At 56.3% G+C, this 14,326-nt stretch overlaps 1 protein-coding gene across 1 annotated transcript; it reads left to right on the top strand.

Annotated features, from left to right (window-relative positions):
* The first annotated feature begins 23 nt into the window (after nucleotides 1-23).
* On the top strand, nucleotides 24-13,964 carry SNRNP40 (small nuclear ribonucleoprotein U5 subunit 40). The gene is made up of 10 exons (XM_068172726.1): nucleotides 24-248; nucleotides 959-1,088; nucleotides 1,587-1,680; nucleotides 2,559-2,724; nucleotides 3,508-3,630; nucleotides 5,523-5,643; nucleotides 7,818-7,900; nucleotides 8,287-8,348; nucleotides 10,567-10,670; nucleotides 13,566-13,964. Exons 1-10 carry the CDS (start codon nucleotides 27-29, stop codon nucleotides 13,613-13,615), a joined length of 1,155 nt encoding a protein of 384 aa, XP_068028827.1. The 5' UTR covers nucleotides 24-26; the 3' UTR covers nucleotides 13,616-13,964.
* The last annotated feature ends 362 nt before the right edge of the window (nucleotides 13,965-14,326 follow it).

Raw genomic sequence — 14,326 nt, 5'->3', positions numbered from 1 at the left:
GCGGGGGGCGGGGCCCGGCGGCCGCCATGATCGAGCAGCAGAAGCGGAAGGTCCCGGGCCCCGGGCCTGGCCCCGGGCCCGCTCCCGGGGCCCCCCCGGCCCCCGCCGCCCCCGGCGCCGCCCCCGCGCCCGGCCCCGACCTCCCGCTCGTCCCCGCGCCCGCCAAGCGGCCCCGCCATGACCTGCCGGGGGCGCCGGGCACGGGCGGCGCAGGGGGACAGCCTGCGGCCGGAGCTCTGCTGCAGGCCGTAACGGGGGAACGTGAGGGGACGGGGGGAGGAGATGCGGGTGGGGTGGAGAGGTGAGGGGAGAGGGCCAGGGGTGGTTCCAGTAGGAGGGAAGGGCCACGAGCGTGTTGGGGCTGGGCAGCGCTGAGGCACCCGCAGGGCTCGTTCGGTTCTGCGGCCCCCGGCGCAGGAGGGGATGGCGGTGTCCGCGGAACGGAGCTGGGAAGGGAACAGAGCCCCAGGACAGGCTGAGGGAGCTGGGAAGGGGCTCAGCCTGGAGAAAAGGAGGCTCAGGGGGGACCTTGTGGCTCTGCACAACTCCTGACAGGAGGGGACAGCCGGGAGGGTCGGGCTCTGCTCCAGGGAACAGGGACAGGAGGAGAGGGAACGGCCTCAGGCTGGGCCAGGGCAGGCTCAGGGTGGAATCAGCAGGAATTTCCCCATGGAAAGGGTGCTCAGGCACTGGAACTGCCCAGGGGGGTTTGGAGTGCCCATCCCTGGAGGGGTCCAAGGAACCAGTGGAGGTGGCACTGAGAGCTCTGGGCTGGGGACAAGGTGGGGATCAGATTGCCTCGATCACCTTGGAGCTCTTTTCCAGCCCCAGTAATGCTGGGATTCCGGAATTCTGCTGGGATGTGCTGTGGGAAGGTGAAGATGCTCAGCAGGGGTGGCAGGCTGGCCAGCCCTGGCCTTGTCCCTTGTCCCCTCACGGTGTCCCCTGTGTCCCCCAGGGTCCCCCGCGCTGCTCCTCGCTGCAGGCCCCCATCATGCTGCTCTCAGGACACGAGGGGGAGGTTTACTGCTGCAAGTTCCATCCCAATGGCAACACCCTGGCCTCGGCTGGCTTCGACAGGCTCATCTGTGAGTGGCACTGCTGTCCCCTGCTGTCCCCCGGGCTCAGGCCCTGCTGCTGAGGAGTTTTAGCTCAGCCCTCACCTGGCTGGCTTCTGGGTGTGAATTGCTTCCCCATGGGGCTGCAGGAAGCTTTTCCCATCCCCTCTGGCAGGTGCCATCCTGATGGTGCTGGAAATGTGCCTTGCTGGGTGCCGGCTGTGCCAGCCCTGTGTCCCTGTCACACGGGTTCCAGAGGTCTGCAGAAATGCAGTTTTTAATGCTTAGGATTGCTGAAGCAAAGATGATAACTTTTCATAATAAATTCACCTTAAACAAGATCCCTGAAGCTCCTCTGCCCTGGGGCTCACACGATGCTTTGTCCCTGCTGTGAATTGGCCCAGCTGGGACTCAGCAGTGGGGATGGTCCATCCTCCACTCTGCTGAAAACCCAGAGATCAGCTCCATGCACAGCAGGGGCTGTTCCTGGGCCTTTCCTGTGCTCACCTGTCCCTCGCTGTCCCCCAGTGCTCTGGAACGTCTACGGGGACTGTGACAACTTTGCCACCCTGAAGGGACACAGCGGGGCTGTCATGGAGCTGCACTACAACACGGATGGCAGGTGAGGGCAGGGGCTCTGTGCTGCTCAGGGAGCCCAGGGACCCACGGCAGCTCAGGGAATAGGGCTGCAGCCCCAGGAGAGGCTGAGGGAGCTGGGAAGGGGCTCAGCCTGGAGAAAAGGAGGCTCAGGGGGGACCTTGTGGCTCTGCACAGCTCCTGACAGGAGGGGACAGCCGGGGGGTTCAGGCTCTGCTCCATGGGACAGGGACAGGAGGAGAGGGAACGGCCTCAGGCTGGGCCAGGGCAGGCTCAGGGTAGAATCAGCAGGAATTTCCCCATGGAAAGGGTGCTCAGGCACTGGAACTGCCCAGGGGGGTTTGGAGTGCCCATCCCTGGAGGGGTCCAAGGATCCACTGGAGGTGGCACTGAGAGCTCTGGGCTGGGGACAAGGTGGGGACCAGGCACAGCTTGGATTTGATGTCCTTGGAGCTCTTTTCCAACCTAAATGATTCTGGGATTGTTACCTGTGCTCAGTCCATGGGCACCGCGTCCTTGTAGTGTGGGCAGAGGATCTGGGGATGCCTGTGACCCCCCAGTGCCATTGATGCAGTTTTGGGGCACAGAGGGAAGTTTGTGTTGGGTGCCTGGGAGTCACTGGGGAGGGGGAGAGGGAGCAAGTGAGATACTGGTTAATTTAAAAGACTGTTCCACCACTGCTGCTGAGCTTTGCTGAGCTGTGCCCATCCCAGATGCTGCTTAAGGAGGCAGAAAAACAATTTACAGCAGGGATTAAGGGGAGTTTATCCATGCAGCTGTTCCAGTGTCAGTCAGTGTTTCAGACTCCTCCAAAACACCAACGGGGGAGGTTCTTCTCCCTCTGGTTGTTCCTGAAAGGAAATGGGAAGGGAGCTGAGCCCTCACAGTGGTTGTTGCCTGCAGCATGCTCTTCTCAGCATCCACGGACAAAACCGTGGCTGTGTGGGACAGCGAGACGGGGGAGAGGGTCAAGAGGCTCAAGGGCCACACGTCCTTTGTCAACTCCTGCTACCCTGCCCGGAGGGGACCCCAGCTCGTCTGCACCGGCAGCGACGATGGCACTGTCAAGGTCAGTGTGTGCCCTGGGCAAAGCCTGGGGAAAAAAGGTGGAGAAGCTTTTAGGATCTTCTCATTTAACTGGGCTGAATTCAGCCTTTTGGTACTCGTTTTGTTATTGCTCTGAGTTCAGAGTCAAAAATGTGACAGCAAATTTCACTGCTCCGTTTTCTCTGTACTTCTCAAGGGGCTTGGGAAGGTTGAGCTGCTCAGCTGGGATTTTTCTGCTGCTCTGGATCTGCACAGCTCCTGACAAGAGGGGACAGCTGCGGGGGTCGGGCTCTGCTCCAGGGAGCAGGGACAGGAGGAGAGGGAAGGGCCTCAGGCTGGGCCAGGGCAGGCTCAGGGTGGAATCAGCAGGAATTTCCCCATGGAAAGGGTGCTCAGGCCTTGGCAGGGGCTGCCCAGGGGGTTTTGGAGTGCCCATCCCTGGAGGGTTCCAAAGAGTTCTTTCTGGACAGAAAATCAGAAATCAGAGTTTCTTTCTGGATTAGCAAAGCATGAGAAAAGTATTCCTGAAATTTGGGCTGTCCCCTTCTTTCTCCTGTGATTTCCTGTACTGGCTCCTTTTTCCCTCTCCTGAAATCTGGGCTGGCCTTTTCTTCCCTGCCTTCATTCCTGTGCTCCAGACACAGCAGATTCAATGTTTGTTATAAAGATCTCCAGATCTGATGTTTTTTATGAGACATACAAAGGGATTTCAGGAGGACAGGCTGAGTCACTGCCAATATCTTTGCAGTGATTTTGTTGCTAAATATCTGTGCCCACCTCTTGTAAGTGCCACATTTCTTTCCAGCTGTGGGATATCAGGAAAAAAGCTGCTGTCCAGACATTCCAGAACACCTACCAGGTCCTGGCTGTCACCTTCAATGACACCAGTGACCAGATCATCTCTGGAGGCATCGACAATGACATCAAGGTAGGACCTTGTGTCCCTTTCCCACTGTGCTCACCTTTTCCATCCTGTCACACCTTGTGTTGGTCAAGGACAGCTGTGGGTGCCACCTGCTGAATTTTACATCCCAGCCCCCCTGGACCTGCTGTGTCCATCTCTGCTGGTGGTACAGGGCCAATAAAGTGGCATGGAGCTGTGACAGCCTGGCAGTGAGAGCCTGGCAGTGACAGCGTAGCATTCGGGTGTCCCAGCACTGCTGTCACCTGCCGGAGCCAGCGTGGAATGCTGGCTGTGCTGGCAGCCTGGGACAGAGCCATGTGTGAGGTAAGCTGAAGAGAACGTGGTGAACGTCCCCTCTGTGCCCTCTGCCCCAGTTTGCAGCTCCCCCTGGCACCTGATGCTGTGGAAAGTTCTTATTTAACAGTGAGCTCAGCATTTCATCCAGCTGATTGCCCTGGGGGCTGCAGGGCTCAGGCTGTCCCCATGCCCTCAGCCCTGCTCCGGCCTGTCCCCAGCCTGTCACAGCCTCAGTGTGGCACTGCCACCAGGGCTGTCATCAGCCTGTCACAGCCGGTGCTTGGTGTGGCACTGCCACCAGAGCTGTCATCAGCCTGCCAGAGCTGTCCCCAGCCTGACACAGCCAGTGCTCGGTGTGGCACTGCCACCAGAGCTGTCCTCAGCCTGCCAGAGCTGTCCCCAGCCTGTCACAGCCTCAGTGTGGCACTGCCACAGGGCTGTCATCAGCCTGTCACAGCCGGTGCTCGGTGTGGCACTGCCACCAGGGCTGTCCCCAGCCTGACACGGCCAGTGCTCAGTGTGGCACTGCCACCAGGGCTGTTCTCATTGTGGCACTGCCACCAGGGCTGTCCCCAGCCTGACACAGCCAGTGCTCGGTGTGGCACTGCCACCAGAGCTGCTCCCACTGCCCCTCTTTGGGAGGAATAGCCTGGAACTGTGGGAATTGGGGAGCTCTTGCTTTGTGCCAGGGGATTTGGGGGATTTTGGGGCCGGTCCAAGAGGAATTCTGCAGGCCTGGGGCTGCTGAAATTGAATCCTTGGAGTTTGAATGTATTCACTTAGAAATGTTCTAAAAGGCAAATTCTGTCTTTCTAGAAACCCATAAACTTCCAGCCTCATGTTTTCATAGAATCATGGAGTGGTTTGAAGGAAGGGATGAAACACCAGCTCACTGCACCCCTGCCATGGCAGGGACATATCCACTGTCCCAGGTGCTCCAAGCCCCAGTGTCCAGCCTGGCCTTGGGCACAGCCAGGGATCCAGGAGAGCCCAAACCTCTCCAGCAAGGCCTTGCCAGGCTCTAAACCCCCCTGCATTTTCCAGTGGGGAACAGCACTGGGGGGACCTGGAACCAGCCAGAAAATCATTCTTTCCTTTCCTTGATCCATTTTGTGCAATGGTTTTGATCCTGGTTTTCATCCTTGATTCAGGAATCTGAATCCCAGAGTGGTTTGGGTGGGAGGGGATCTTCAATCCCAGCTCTTTCCACCCCAGGGACACCTCCCACTGTCCCGGGTGCTCCAAGCCCCAGTGTCCAGCCTGGCCTTGGGCACTGCCAGGGATCCAGGGGCAGCCCCAGCTGCTCTGGGAATTCCAGCCCAGCCCCTCCCCACCCTCCTAGGGAACAATTCCCAATTCCCCAGATCCCATCCATTCCTGCCCTCTGGCAGTGGGAGCCATTCCCTGTGTCCTGTGTGTGTGGGGCTGCTGCCGTGTAACTCCTTGGGGCTTGAACTCCTCCAGATACAAATCTAAGGCACAAATCCCATTTTCCTACAACTCCCATCGAGCTCCAGCAGCTGGAACCCACAGCTGATGCCAGGTGTGTGCCACCAGTGCCTGTGTGGGATGCTGTGGCAGCTGCAGCTCCAGCACTCCTGGCTGTGTTTCTGTGCCAGGTGTGGGACCTGCGGCAGAACAAGCTCACCTACACCATGCGGGGCCACGCCGACTCGGTGACAGGCCTGAGCCTCAGCTCTGAGGGCTCCTACCTGCTCTCCAACGCCATGGACAACACAGGTACCCCCTGCTGAGCCCCCAGGGACACCTCTGGCTGCCCCTCCTGGGAAAACAGCACTGAGCTGGGGTGGGCTGCAGGGAGCTGGGCTCCAGAGCTGAACTGTGACTTCGGGTCCTTGAGGGGGAGAGCAGCTGCCTCAGGGGGGTTTGTCCCAGCTGGGAGGGAACTGGGGACATGAGCCATGGCACAGGTTTGTCCCCTCAGCAGGAGTGACAGCCCAGCTTCTGCAGGACACTGGGGACAAGAGCCATGGCACAGGTTATCCTGCAGGGCTTGGGGACAAGAGCCATGGCACACGTTATCCTGCAGGACCTGGGGACAAGAGCCATGGCACCGGTTATCCTGCAGGACCTGGGGACAAGAGCCATAGCACAGGTTATCCTGCAGGGCTTGGGGAAAAGAACCATGGCACAGGTTATCCTGCAGGGCTTGGGGACAAGAGCCATGGCACAGGTTATCCTGCAGGGCTTGGGGACAAGAGCCATGGTACAGGTTATCCTGCAGGACCTGGGGACAAGAGCCATGGCACAGGTTATCCTGCAGCACCTGGGGACAAGAGCCATGGCACAGGTTATCCTGCAGGACAATGGGCACAAGAGCCATGGCACAGGTTATCCTGCAGGGCTTGGGGACAAGGGCCATGGCACACGTTATCCTGCAGGGCTTGGGGACAAGAGCCATGGCACAGGTTATCCTGCAGGACCTGAGGACAAGAGCCATGGCACAGGTTATCCTGCAGCACCTGGGGACAAGAGCCATGGCACAGGTTATCCTGCAGAGTTTGGGGACAAGAGCCATGGCACAGGTTATCCTGCAGGACAATGGGCACAAGAGCCATGGCACAGGTTATCCTGCAGGACTCTGAGCACAAGAGCCATGGCACAGGTTATCCTGCAGGGCTTGGGGACAAGAGCCATGGCACAGGTTATCCTGCAGGGCTTGGGGACAAGAGCCATGGCACAGGTTATCCTGCAGGGCTTGGGGACAAGAGCCATAGCACAGGTTATCCTGCAGGGCTTGGGGAAAAGAACCATGGCACAGGTTATCCTGCAGGGCTTGGGGACAAGGGCCATGGCACAGGTTATCCTGCAGGACCTGGGGACAAGAGCCATGGCACAGGTTATCCTGCAGGACAATGGGCACAAGAGCCATGGCACAGGTTATCCTGCAGGACCTGGGGACAAGAGCCATGGCACAGGTTATCCTGCAGAGTTTGGGGACAAGAGCCATGGCACAGGTTATCCTGCAGGACACTGGGCACAAGAGCCATGGCACAGGTTATCCTGCAGGACACTGGGCACAAGAGCCATGGCACAGGTTATCCTGCAGGGCTTGGGGACAAGAGCCATGGCACAGGTTATCCTGAAGGACTCTGGGCACAAGAGCCATGGCACAGGTTATCCTGAAGGACTCTGGGCACAAGAGCCATGGCACAGGTTATCCTGAAGGACTCTGGGCACAAGAGCCATGGCACAGGTTATCCTGCAGGACCTGGGGACAAGAGCCATGGCACAGGTTATCCTGCAGGACCTGGGGACAAGAGCCATGGCACAGGTTATCCTGCAGGGCTTGGGGACAAGAGCCATGGCACAGGTTATCCTGCAGGGCTTGGGGACAAGAGCCATGGCACAGGTTATCCTGCAGGGCTTGGGGACAAGAGCCATGGCACAGGTTATCCTGCAGGACCTGGGGACAAGAGCCATGGCACAGGTTATCCTGCAGGACCTGGGGACAAGAGCCATGGCACAGGTTATCCTGCAGGACCTGGGGACAAGAGCCATGGCACAGGTGATCAGTGTGCTCTGGGCCAGGCTCGTGTCAAGGTGGCCTGGCTGTGTCCCCTCAGCAGGAGTGACAGCCCAGCTGCCATCCTGCCTGTTACACTGTCCCTTAGTGAGGCTGAGCCCATCAGGACCGTGCCCATGGGATATGTCAGGATGAGGAAAAGCCTCTGTAAGGAGGCGGTGGCTCAGTTTTGGCATGGCAGGTTAGGAATTTTTTGTAATTCCACCTTGCTGCTGTTTGTGCCAGAGCAAAGCCTCCTGCCGGGAAAGCTGCTGGTTCCCCGTGGCCTTTGGGGAATGAGGGGTCAGGGAGCCTGTCCTGGGCACAGGGCTCTGCCAGGGCTGTCTGTCCCTGTCCCCCTCAGCTGCTGGCTCTGCTTCTGTTGCAGTTCGGATCTGGGACATCAGGCCCTTCGCCCCCAAGGAGAGATGTGTGAAGATTTTCCAGGGAAATGTCCATAATTTTGAAAAGGTGAGTGTGCTCCACTCCTTGTTCAATTCCCTCTGCTATTAACTTTTCTCTAAATTGTTTTTTTCAATGCAAGCTTAGGCCAGAAAGGCTTTAATAAGAACTCAAAGGAAAATGAGTCCACAAAGTGGGTTCCAATTAAAACCTCAGTGACAAGATTTCTTTGCTCAGTTCATTTGTAATTAGCTGTAAATTAAGTATTTTCTACACTTACCATCTACTTTGTGTAAAATAACAATGCACTGGCTGTTTCCAGCAATAAAATCTGTAATTGCCATCTCATCTTTCAAGGGGGATCATTAAAGTGATGCTGGTTAAAGTCTCATGGTGATTTGAGTTCAAGGAAAAGGGGGAAACTAAATAGGTCTGTGCATGTTCTTTTGTTTTAGAACCTTCTGAGGTGCTCCTGGTCCCCAGATGGCAGTAAAATTGCAGGGGGCTCTGCTGACAGGTGAGTTGTCACTGCATTCCTCTGTCCCCAGGCACCCCTGATGGATTTGCAGCGTTCCTGGATCAGAATCCCCAGGCTCAGGGTTGTGTGTAGAGTGTGAAATCCCAAACAGCCCTCAGGGAGTTTCCCTGATTTCCACGGGGATGTGTTTCTGCTGCTTTGGGCTCTGTGGAGGAGCATCTGACTGTTGTAAAATCTGGTTATTATTGTCAAAAGCTGGCTGAGGCTCTGCCCTGTCCCACCCCCAGCAGGTGACAGGGACACCTTTGCCACTGGCTTGGACCCCTGGGTGTCCTGGCGGGAGCTTGTGGGGGGGTCTTTGAGAGCAGGGTCTGTGTGTGGGGTTGGAGGATGAGGAGCAGAAATCCCAATTAAATTGCTGCATGGTGGAATTCCAGGGATCATTAATGACTCCTCCTTTAATTAAGGAGAAAAAAAAAAATCAATTGGCACATCTCAGACTTGTAAATGAAAGATTCTGTAAAGTGAGCCGAGGAGGGGAAAGGGCAGAGGGAGGAAGCAGACCAGGGTCTGAAGGTCCCTGTGAAGGACACCAATGTCCCCTGGAGCAAATCCAGGCCCAAATCCAGTGCCAGGGAGACAGGAATTCCTACAGGCAGGGGGCCAGGGCATGGAGCAGCAGTAATCACCAGATTAATGAGCTTCTGATAGCAGAGAGGCAGAACTTGAGCTCTCCCTGTCCAGATTTAGTGGGGCAGCTGTCCCAGCGTGAGCTGGGGCTGGATTGCCCCCAGACCTGCTGGGATCTGAGTGGGGAGGGAGAATTCCTGCCCTGGGGGGAGAGAGCAGGAGCTCCTGCCCTGGGGAGAGAGCAGCAATTCCTGCCCTGGGGAGAGAGAGCAGGAGCTCCTGCCCTGGGGGGAGAGAGCAGGAGCTCCTGCCCTGGGGGGAGAGCAGCAATTCCTGCAGGAATTCCTGCCCTGGGGAGAGAGAGCAGGAGCTCCTGCCCTGGGGAGAGAGAGCAGGAGCTCCTGCCCTGGGGGGAGAGAGCAGGAGCTCCTGCCCTGGGGAGAGAGAGCAGGAGCTCCTGCCCTGGGGAGAGAGAGCAGGAGCTCCTGCCCTGGGGAGAGAGAGCAGCAGCTCCTGCCCTGGGGAGAGAGAGCAGCAATTCCTGCAACAATTCCTGCCCTGGGGAGAGAGAGCAGCAATTCCTGCCCTGGGGAGAGAGAGCAGCAATTCCTTGCCCTGGGAAGAGAGAGCAGCAGCTCCTGCCCCGGGGGAGAGAGAGCAGCAGCTCCTGCCCTGAGGAGAGAGAGCAGCAATTCCTGCAGGAATTCCTGCCCTGGTGGGAGAGAGCAGCAATTCCTGCCCTGGGGGGAGAGCAGCAATTCCTGCCCTGGGGAAGAGAGCAGCTCCTGCCTGGGAGAGCAGCTCCTGCCTGGGTCCCTGTGGGCAGGCTGAGCCCTGCTCTGGGCAGGTGTGCCTGGAGTTTGGGTCACTTGACTCATTCTGCAGGTGCTGGTGGAGCTCAGGGCTCTGACAGCTCCTGGGGCAGGTCCCAGCAGAGCTTCCCACAGCAGACACAGGGATTTTGGGCTCGGTTTCCCTGACTGAGACCATTTTGAAGAGAAGTGTGAAAGCTGAACTGTGCCTGGTGCCCCCAAGGAAGGATCCTGGGGGGTTCTCAACTCAGGTCGGGGCTCAGGCAGGAGCCAGCAGTGGGTGAGGCCTGGCAGAGGGTGATCAAAGGCTCAGTGTGATCCCACCACTCCATAATAAATGCTGGCAAGTGGCTCATGTGGCAGAGCAGGAAGAAATCCCATCTTTAGAGGTGCTGGCTGGGAGGGGTTTCAGTGCAGCAGGGGCTGGGGGGCTCTGGGCTCCTCACTGCCAGCCCAAGGGGATGCCTGGACGTGCACACAGTGTTGGGGGGTGTTTGGGAGGGTGAGACCCCTCCTCCCCATTCCCACTGCTGATTCCCTCCCTGTCCCTGCACTGTCAAGGATTATCTTTGGCCTCAGGGCTTTCAAATCCATCTCTGCCCTGAGGGGTGAGGTGCACTGTTGGCAGTGAGGTTTTTGCCACTCTTGTCTCCTCCCTGCTCAGGCCTCTGCTCTCCTGGGCCTGTCAGAGCAGCATTTTTCTCCTGAAGTTCCTGTTTATCCTCACAAAGATCATTCCAGCCAGCTGCAGAACCACCTGGGGGCACAGGTGTTTTGCTTGGCCCCTGCCTGCCCTCACCAGGACTCTGTTGCAGGTTTGTGTACGTGTGGGACACCACCTCCAGGAGGATCCTGTACAAGCTGCCTGGCCATGCTGGCTCTGTCAATGAGCTGGCCTTCCACCCCGAGGAACCCATCAGTAAGTGCTCCCCACCTCCCAGGGCAGCAGCTCCAGGGCTCACTGAGCTGCTGATCTGCTGGGAAGTGACCTCAAAATTGCCAGAGTGGCTCAGAGTCCATTATCAGATTTAGGGCTGGCAGAGCCTTGTTTGTTCATCTCCAGCTGGGTGGGGACACCCTGGGCTGAGCACAGGGACTCTGGGGATGGGCTGGGGGCACCCAGAGGGCAGCAGGGTGGCTCTTGCTGTGGGCTGGGGGGGGCTGCCACTGCCCAGGGGCCATGAGGAAAGGGTTTGGAATAGCTGGGATGCCAGGGGAATACCCATGTTTGGTGATTCCATGAGGACATGGATCACCTGGGAGCCTGAGGGGTCCTGACTTCCCCAAAAGCTGTAGGAAGCAAATCAGAGAATCACAAAATCACAATCCCAGAATGGTTTGGGTTGGAAGGGATCTTAAAGCTCCTCCAGTTCCACCCCTGCCATGGCAGGGACACTTCCACTGTCCCAGGTGCTCCAAGCCCCAGTGTCCAGCCTGGCCTTGGTCTCTCCAGGGATCCAGGGGCAGCCCCAGCTGCTCTGGGAATTCCAGCCCAGCCCCTCCCCACCCTCCCAGGGAACAATTCCTTCTGAAAATCCCACCCAAAGGAAGCTCTTGGTGCAGTGGGTTTGGGCCCTGTTCTGGAGGTGTCACACATGGCACCACACTCAGAGCTGGGTGATGCAAAGCTCGTGGTGGCCTTTCAGAGCCATTTGAAGCTGGGACCAGGCCCCATTCCCATTTTCTGGTCCAGCATGGGCTGGGCAGGACTGCAGGGTGCTGTGTTTCCATGGAAACACTCACCTTGGCCTGGTCAGCAGCCAAAAACTACCAGCAGTCAACCCCAGAGGCAAGCCAAGGGGCAGGGAACTCTGGATTTGTTCCTGGGTATCCACAGCTCTGCCTGGGGCTGGGGCTGTGCTGGAGGAGCAGAGCCAGCTCCTCTCTGGGTGTGGGATCCTGTGCTCAGCTCCTCTTGGGTCATCAATCACTGGGCCTCAAATAACAATTTAAAAGCCGTTACTAAAAACCTATTGAGTCGTGCAGCTGCTGGCTGGGAACTCCTGGGATGTTAATCCATAAATCACTGCAGGGTTCTCACCTGCACGGGCAGCCAGGCTGTGCCAGGGTGGCAAAAACTGGGCTGGGCATTGGTGCAGAAACCCCCAGAGCTCTCTTGGACAGGGGTTAAAGCACTGCTGGTGTCTTTTGGGTCATTCTTGTGAATTGCCTGAAGAGGGGAAGGGGCTGGAGTCTTGGGAGCAGCTGAGGGAGCTGGGAAGAGGCTCAGCCTGGAGAAAAGGAGGCTCAGGGGGGACCTTGTGGCTCTGCACAGCTCCTGACAGGAGGGGACAGCCGGGGTGGGGGAACGGGCTCTGCTCCAGGGAACAGGGACAGGAGGAGAGGGAACGGCCTCAGGCTGGGCCAGGCTCAGGGTGGATATTTGGGAAAATTCTCCATGGAAAGGGCTGTCCACCCAGGGCAGTGGTGGATCCCCATCCCTGGAGGGATTTAGAAGCCCTGTGGAGGTGGCACTTGGGGACACGGGCAGTGCTGGGTTAAAGGTTGGACTCGATGATCTCTGGGGGCTTTTCCAACCTTGGTGATTTTAGAATTCCACAAAGACATCAGAATCTGGCCCTTCTGACCCATGTCCAGCCCTGGTGGTGGAGTCCCCTTCCCTGGAGGTGTTCAGAGAACCTGGGGCTGTGGCACTGGTGGGCAGGGGTGGCACTGGGGGTGCTGCCAGGCTGGCAGCTGGGTTTGGTGGCCTCAGGGATGTTCCCCAAGCGCAGGGATCCCGTTTGTGTGGCTCAGGGCCGGTGGGAGCTGGGAGCCAGTTGGGTGTCCCGTGCTCCCAGGAGTGCTGCCCTGGGGACGCTTTCCTGGCCAGATGAGCCCTCTAGTGGCACTGGGCGCTGGCAGAGCCCGGGCTGGAGCTCAGCACTTCCCGGGTGGAGGTCCCACCTCGGGAGCCTCCCGGAGGTGTCCTGCGCCTCTCCTTGCCCTCCCCAGCTCAGCCATTCCCTGCAGCTCGGGCACTGCGGGTGGCAGCCGCCCGCCCAGCCCGGGCTCCGTGTCACAGCACTGTCCCATGGATGGTTTGGGAAGCACCTGGAATCTGGCTTCCAGCAAAACGAGGACTTTGGGCTGTGTCCTTGGGGAGGTCTCACACCACTGGGGGAATTTTTGTATTCCCTTTCGGTTTTTATATTCCATTTTTTGCATCTATTTCAGTTTTTATATTCTAATTTTTGTATTCTATTTCAGTTTTCATATTCTGTTTTAATTTTTGCATCTATTTCAGTTTTTAGATTCTAATTTGTGTATTCTATTTCAGTTTTTATATTCTATTTTGATTTTTGCATTCTACTTCAGTTTTTATATTCTGTTTTAATTTTTGCCTTTATTTCAGCTTTTATATTTAATTTTTTGTATTCTACATCAGTTTTCATATTCTAATTTTTGTATTCTATTTCAGTTTTTATATTCTAATTTTTGTATTCTACTTCAGTTTTTATATTCCATTTTTTGCATTTATTTCCGTTTTTGTATTCTATTTTAATTTTTGCATTTATTTCAGTTTTTATATTCTAATTTTTGTATTCTACTTCAGTTTTTATATTCCATTTTTTGCATTTATTTCAGTTTTTATATTCTAATTTTTGTATTCTATTTCAGTTTTTATATTTTTGTATTCTATTTCAGCTTTTATATTCCATTTTTTGTACTCTATTTCAGTTATTATATTTAATTTTTGTATGCTATTTCACTTTTTATATTTTAATTTTTGCATTCTATTTCAGTTTTTATATTGTTTTCATTGTTATATTCCGTTCTAATGTCTTTATTCCTTTCTTTCCCTGCCCCTCAGTTCTCTCTGCATCCAGTGACAAAAGGCTCTACATGGGGGAGATCCAGTGACCCACGAGGAGCTGGTGGGATCTGTGCCCTCAGGATGCTGGGCTGGCAGGAGCTGGATGGATTCACCTCCCGGTGGAGCAGGTGACAGCAGCTGGGTGTGACAGGCTGTCCCCTCTCCACATCTCACTGTGCAGCTTTTTCCACCTCCCCTTTCTTTGGGGAGGCAGGAAAACTTGGAATTGAAAGGAATTTTGTTTTGGCTGTGCCACTGACAATGAAACCCTTCTCCAGATCCCTTGAAATCGAGAAGTTTTGGTTCAGTTCCACACGTGGCCTGTATATTCCCAGTCCTGTTTCCTTTGGGTTTTTTTGATACAGTTAAAACTGCAATAAATGGCTTTTTTACACAGCTCAGTGCCTGGGGTTTATTGCTCTGGTTACTCTTCTGTTCTCCAGAATTAAATCCAGGTCCTCACCCATAGATAACCAGGGAAAGCATTGAGGTGCAATGACGGAATCATTGGTGGAATCACCGAATTCATGGAATGGTTTGGGGTGGGAAGGGACCTGAAATCCCATCCCGTGCCACCCCTGCCATGGCAGGGACACCTCCCACTGTCCCAGGGGCTCCCAGCCCCAGTGTCCAGCCTGGCCTTGGGCACTGCCAGGGATCCAGGGGCAGCCCCAGCTGCTCTGGGAATTCCAGCCCAGCCCCTCCCCACCCTCCCAGGGAACAATTCCCAGTTCCCAAGATCCCATCCATCCCTGCCC

Source organism: Anomalospiza imberbis, chromosome 25 (genome assembly GCF_031753505.1).
Source record: "Anomalospiza imberbis isolate Cuckoo-Finch-1a 21T00152 chromosome 25, ASM3175350v1, whole genome shotgun sequence".
NCBI classification, from domain to species: Eukaryota; Metazoa; Chordata; class Aves; order Passeriformes; family Viduidae; genus Anomalospiza; species Anomalospiza imberbis.
The sequence above is the reverse complement of the archived record's forward strand: the minus strand, read 5'-3'. Positions and strand labels throughout refer to the sequence as shown.

Coding starts and splice junctions, on each gene's coding strand:
- SNRNP40 (XM_068172726.1), top strand. CDS start 27: ATGATCGAGCAGCAGAAGCGGAAGGTCCCGGGCCCCGGGCCTGGCCCC. Junction 1,681..2,558: donor CACTACAACACGGATGGCAG/GTGAGGGCAGGG, acceptor TGTTGCCTGCAG/CATGCTCTTCTCAGCATCCA. Junction 10,671..13,565: donor CCACCCCGAGGAACCCATCA/GTAAGTGCTCCC, acceptor CCTGCCCCTCAG/TTCTCTCTGCATCCAGTGAC.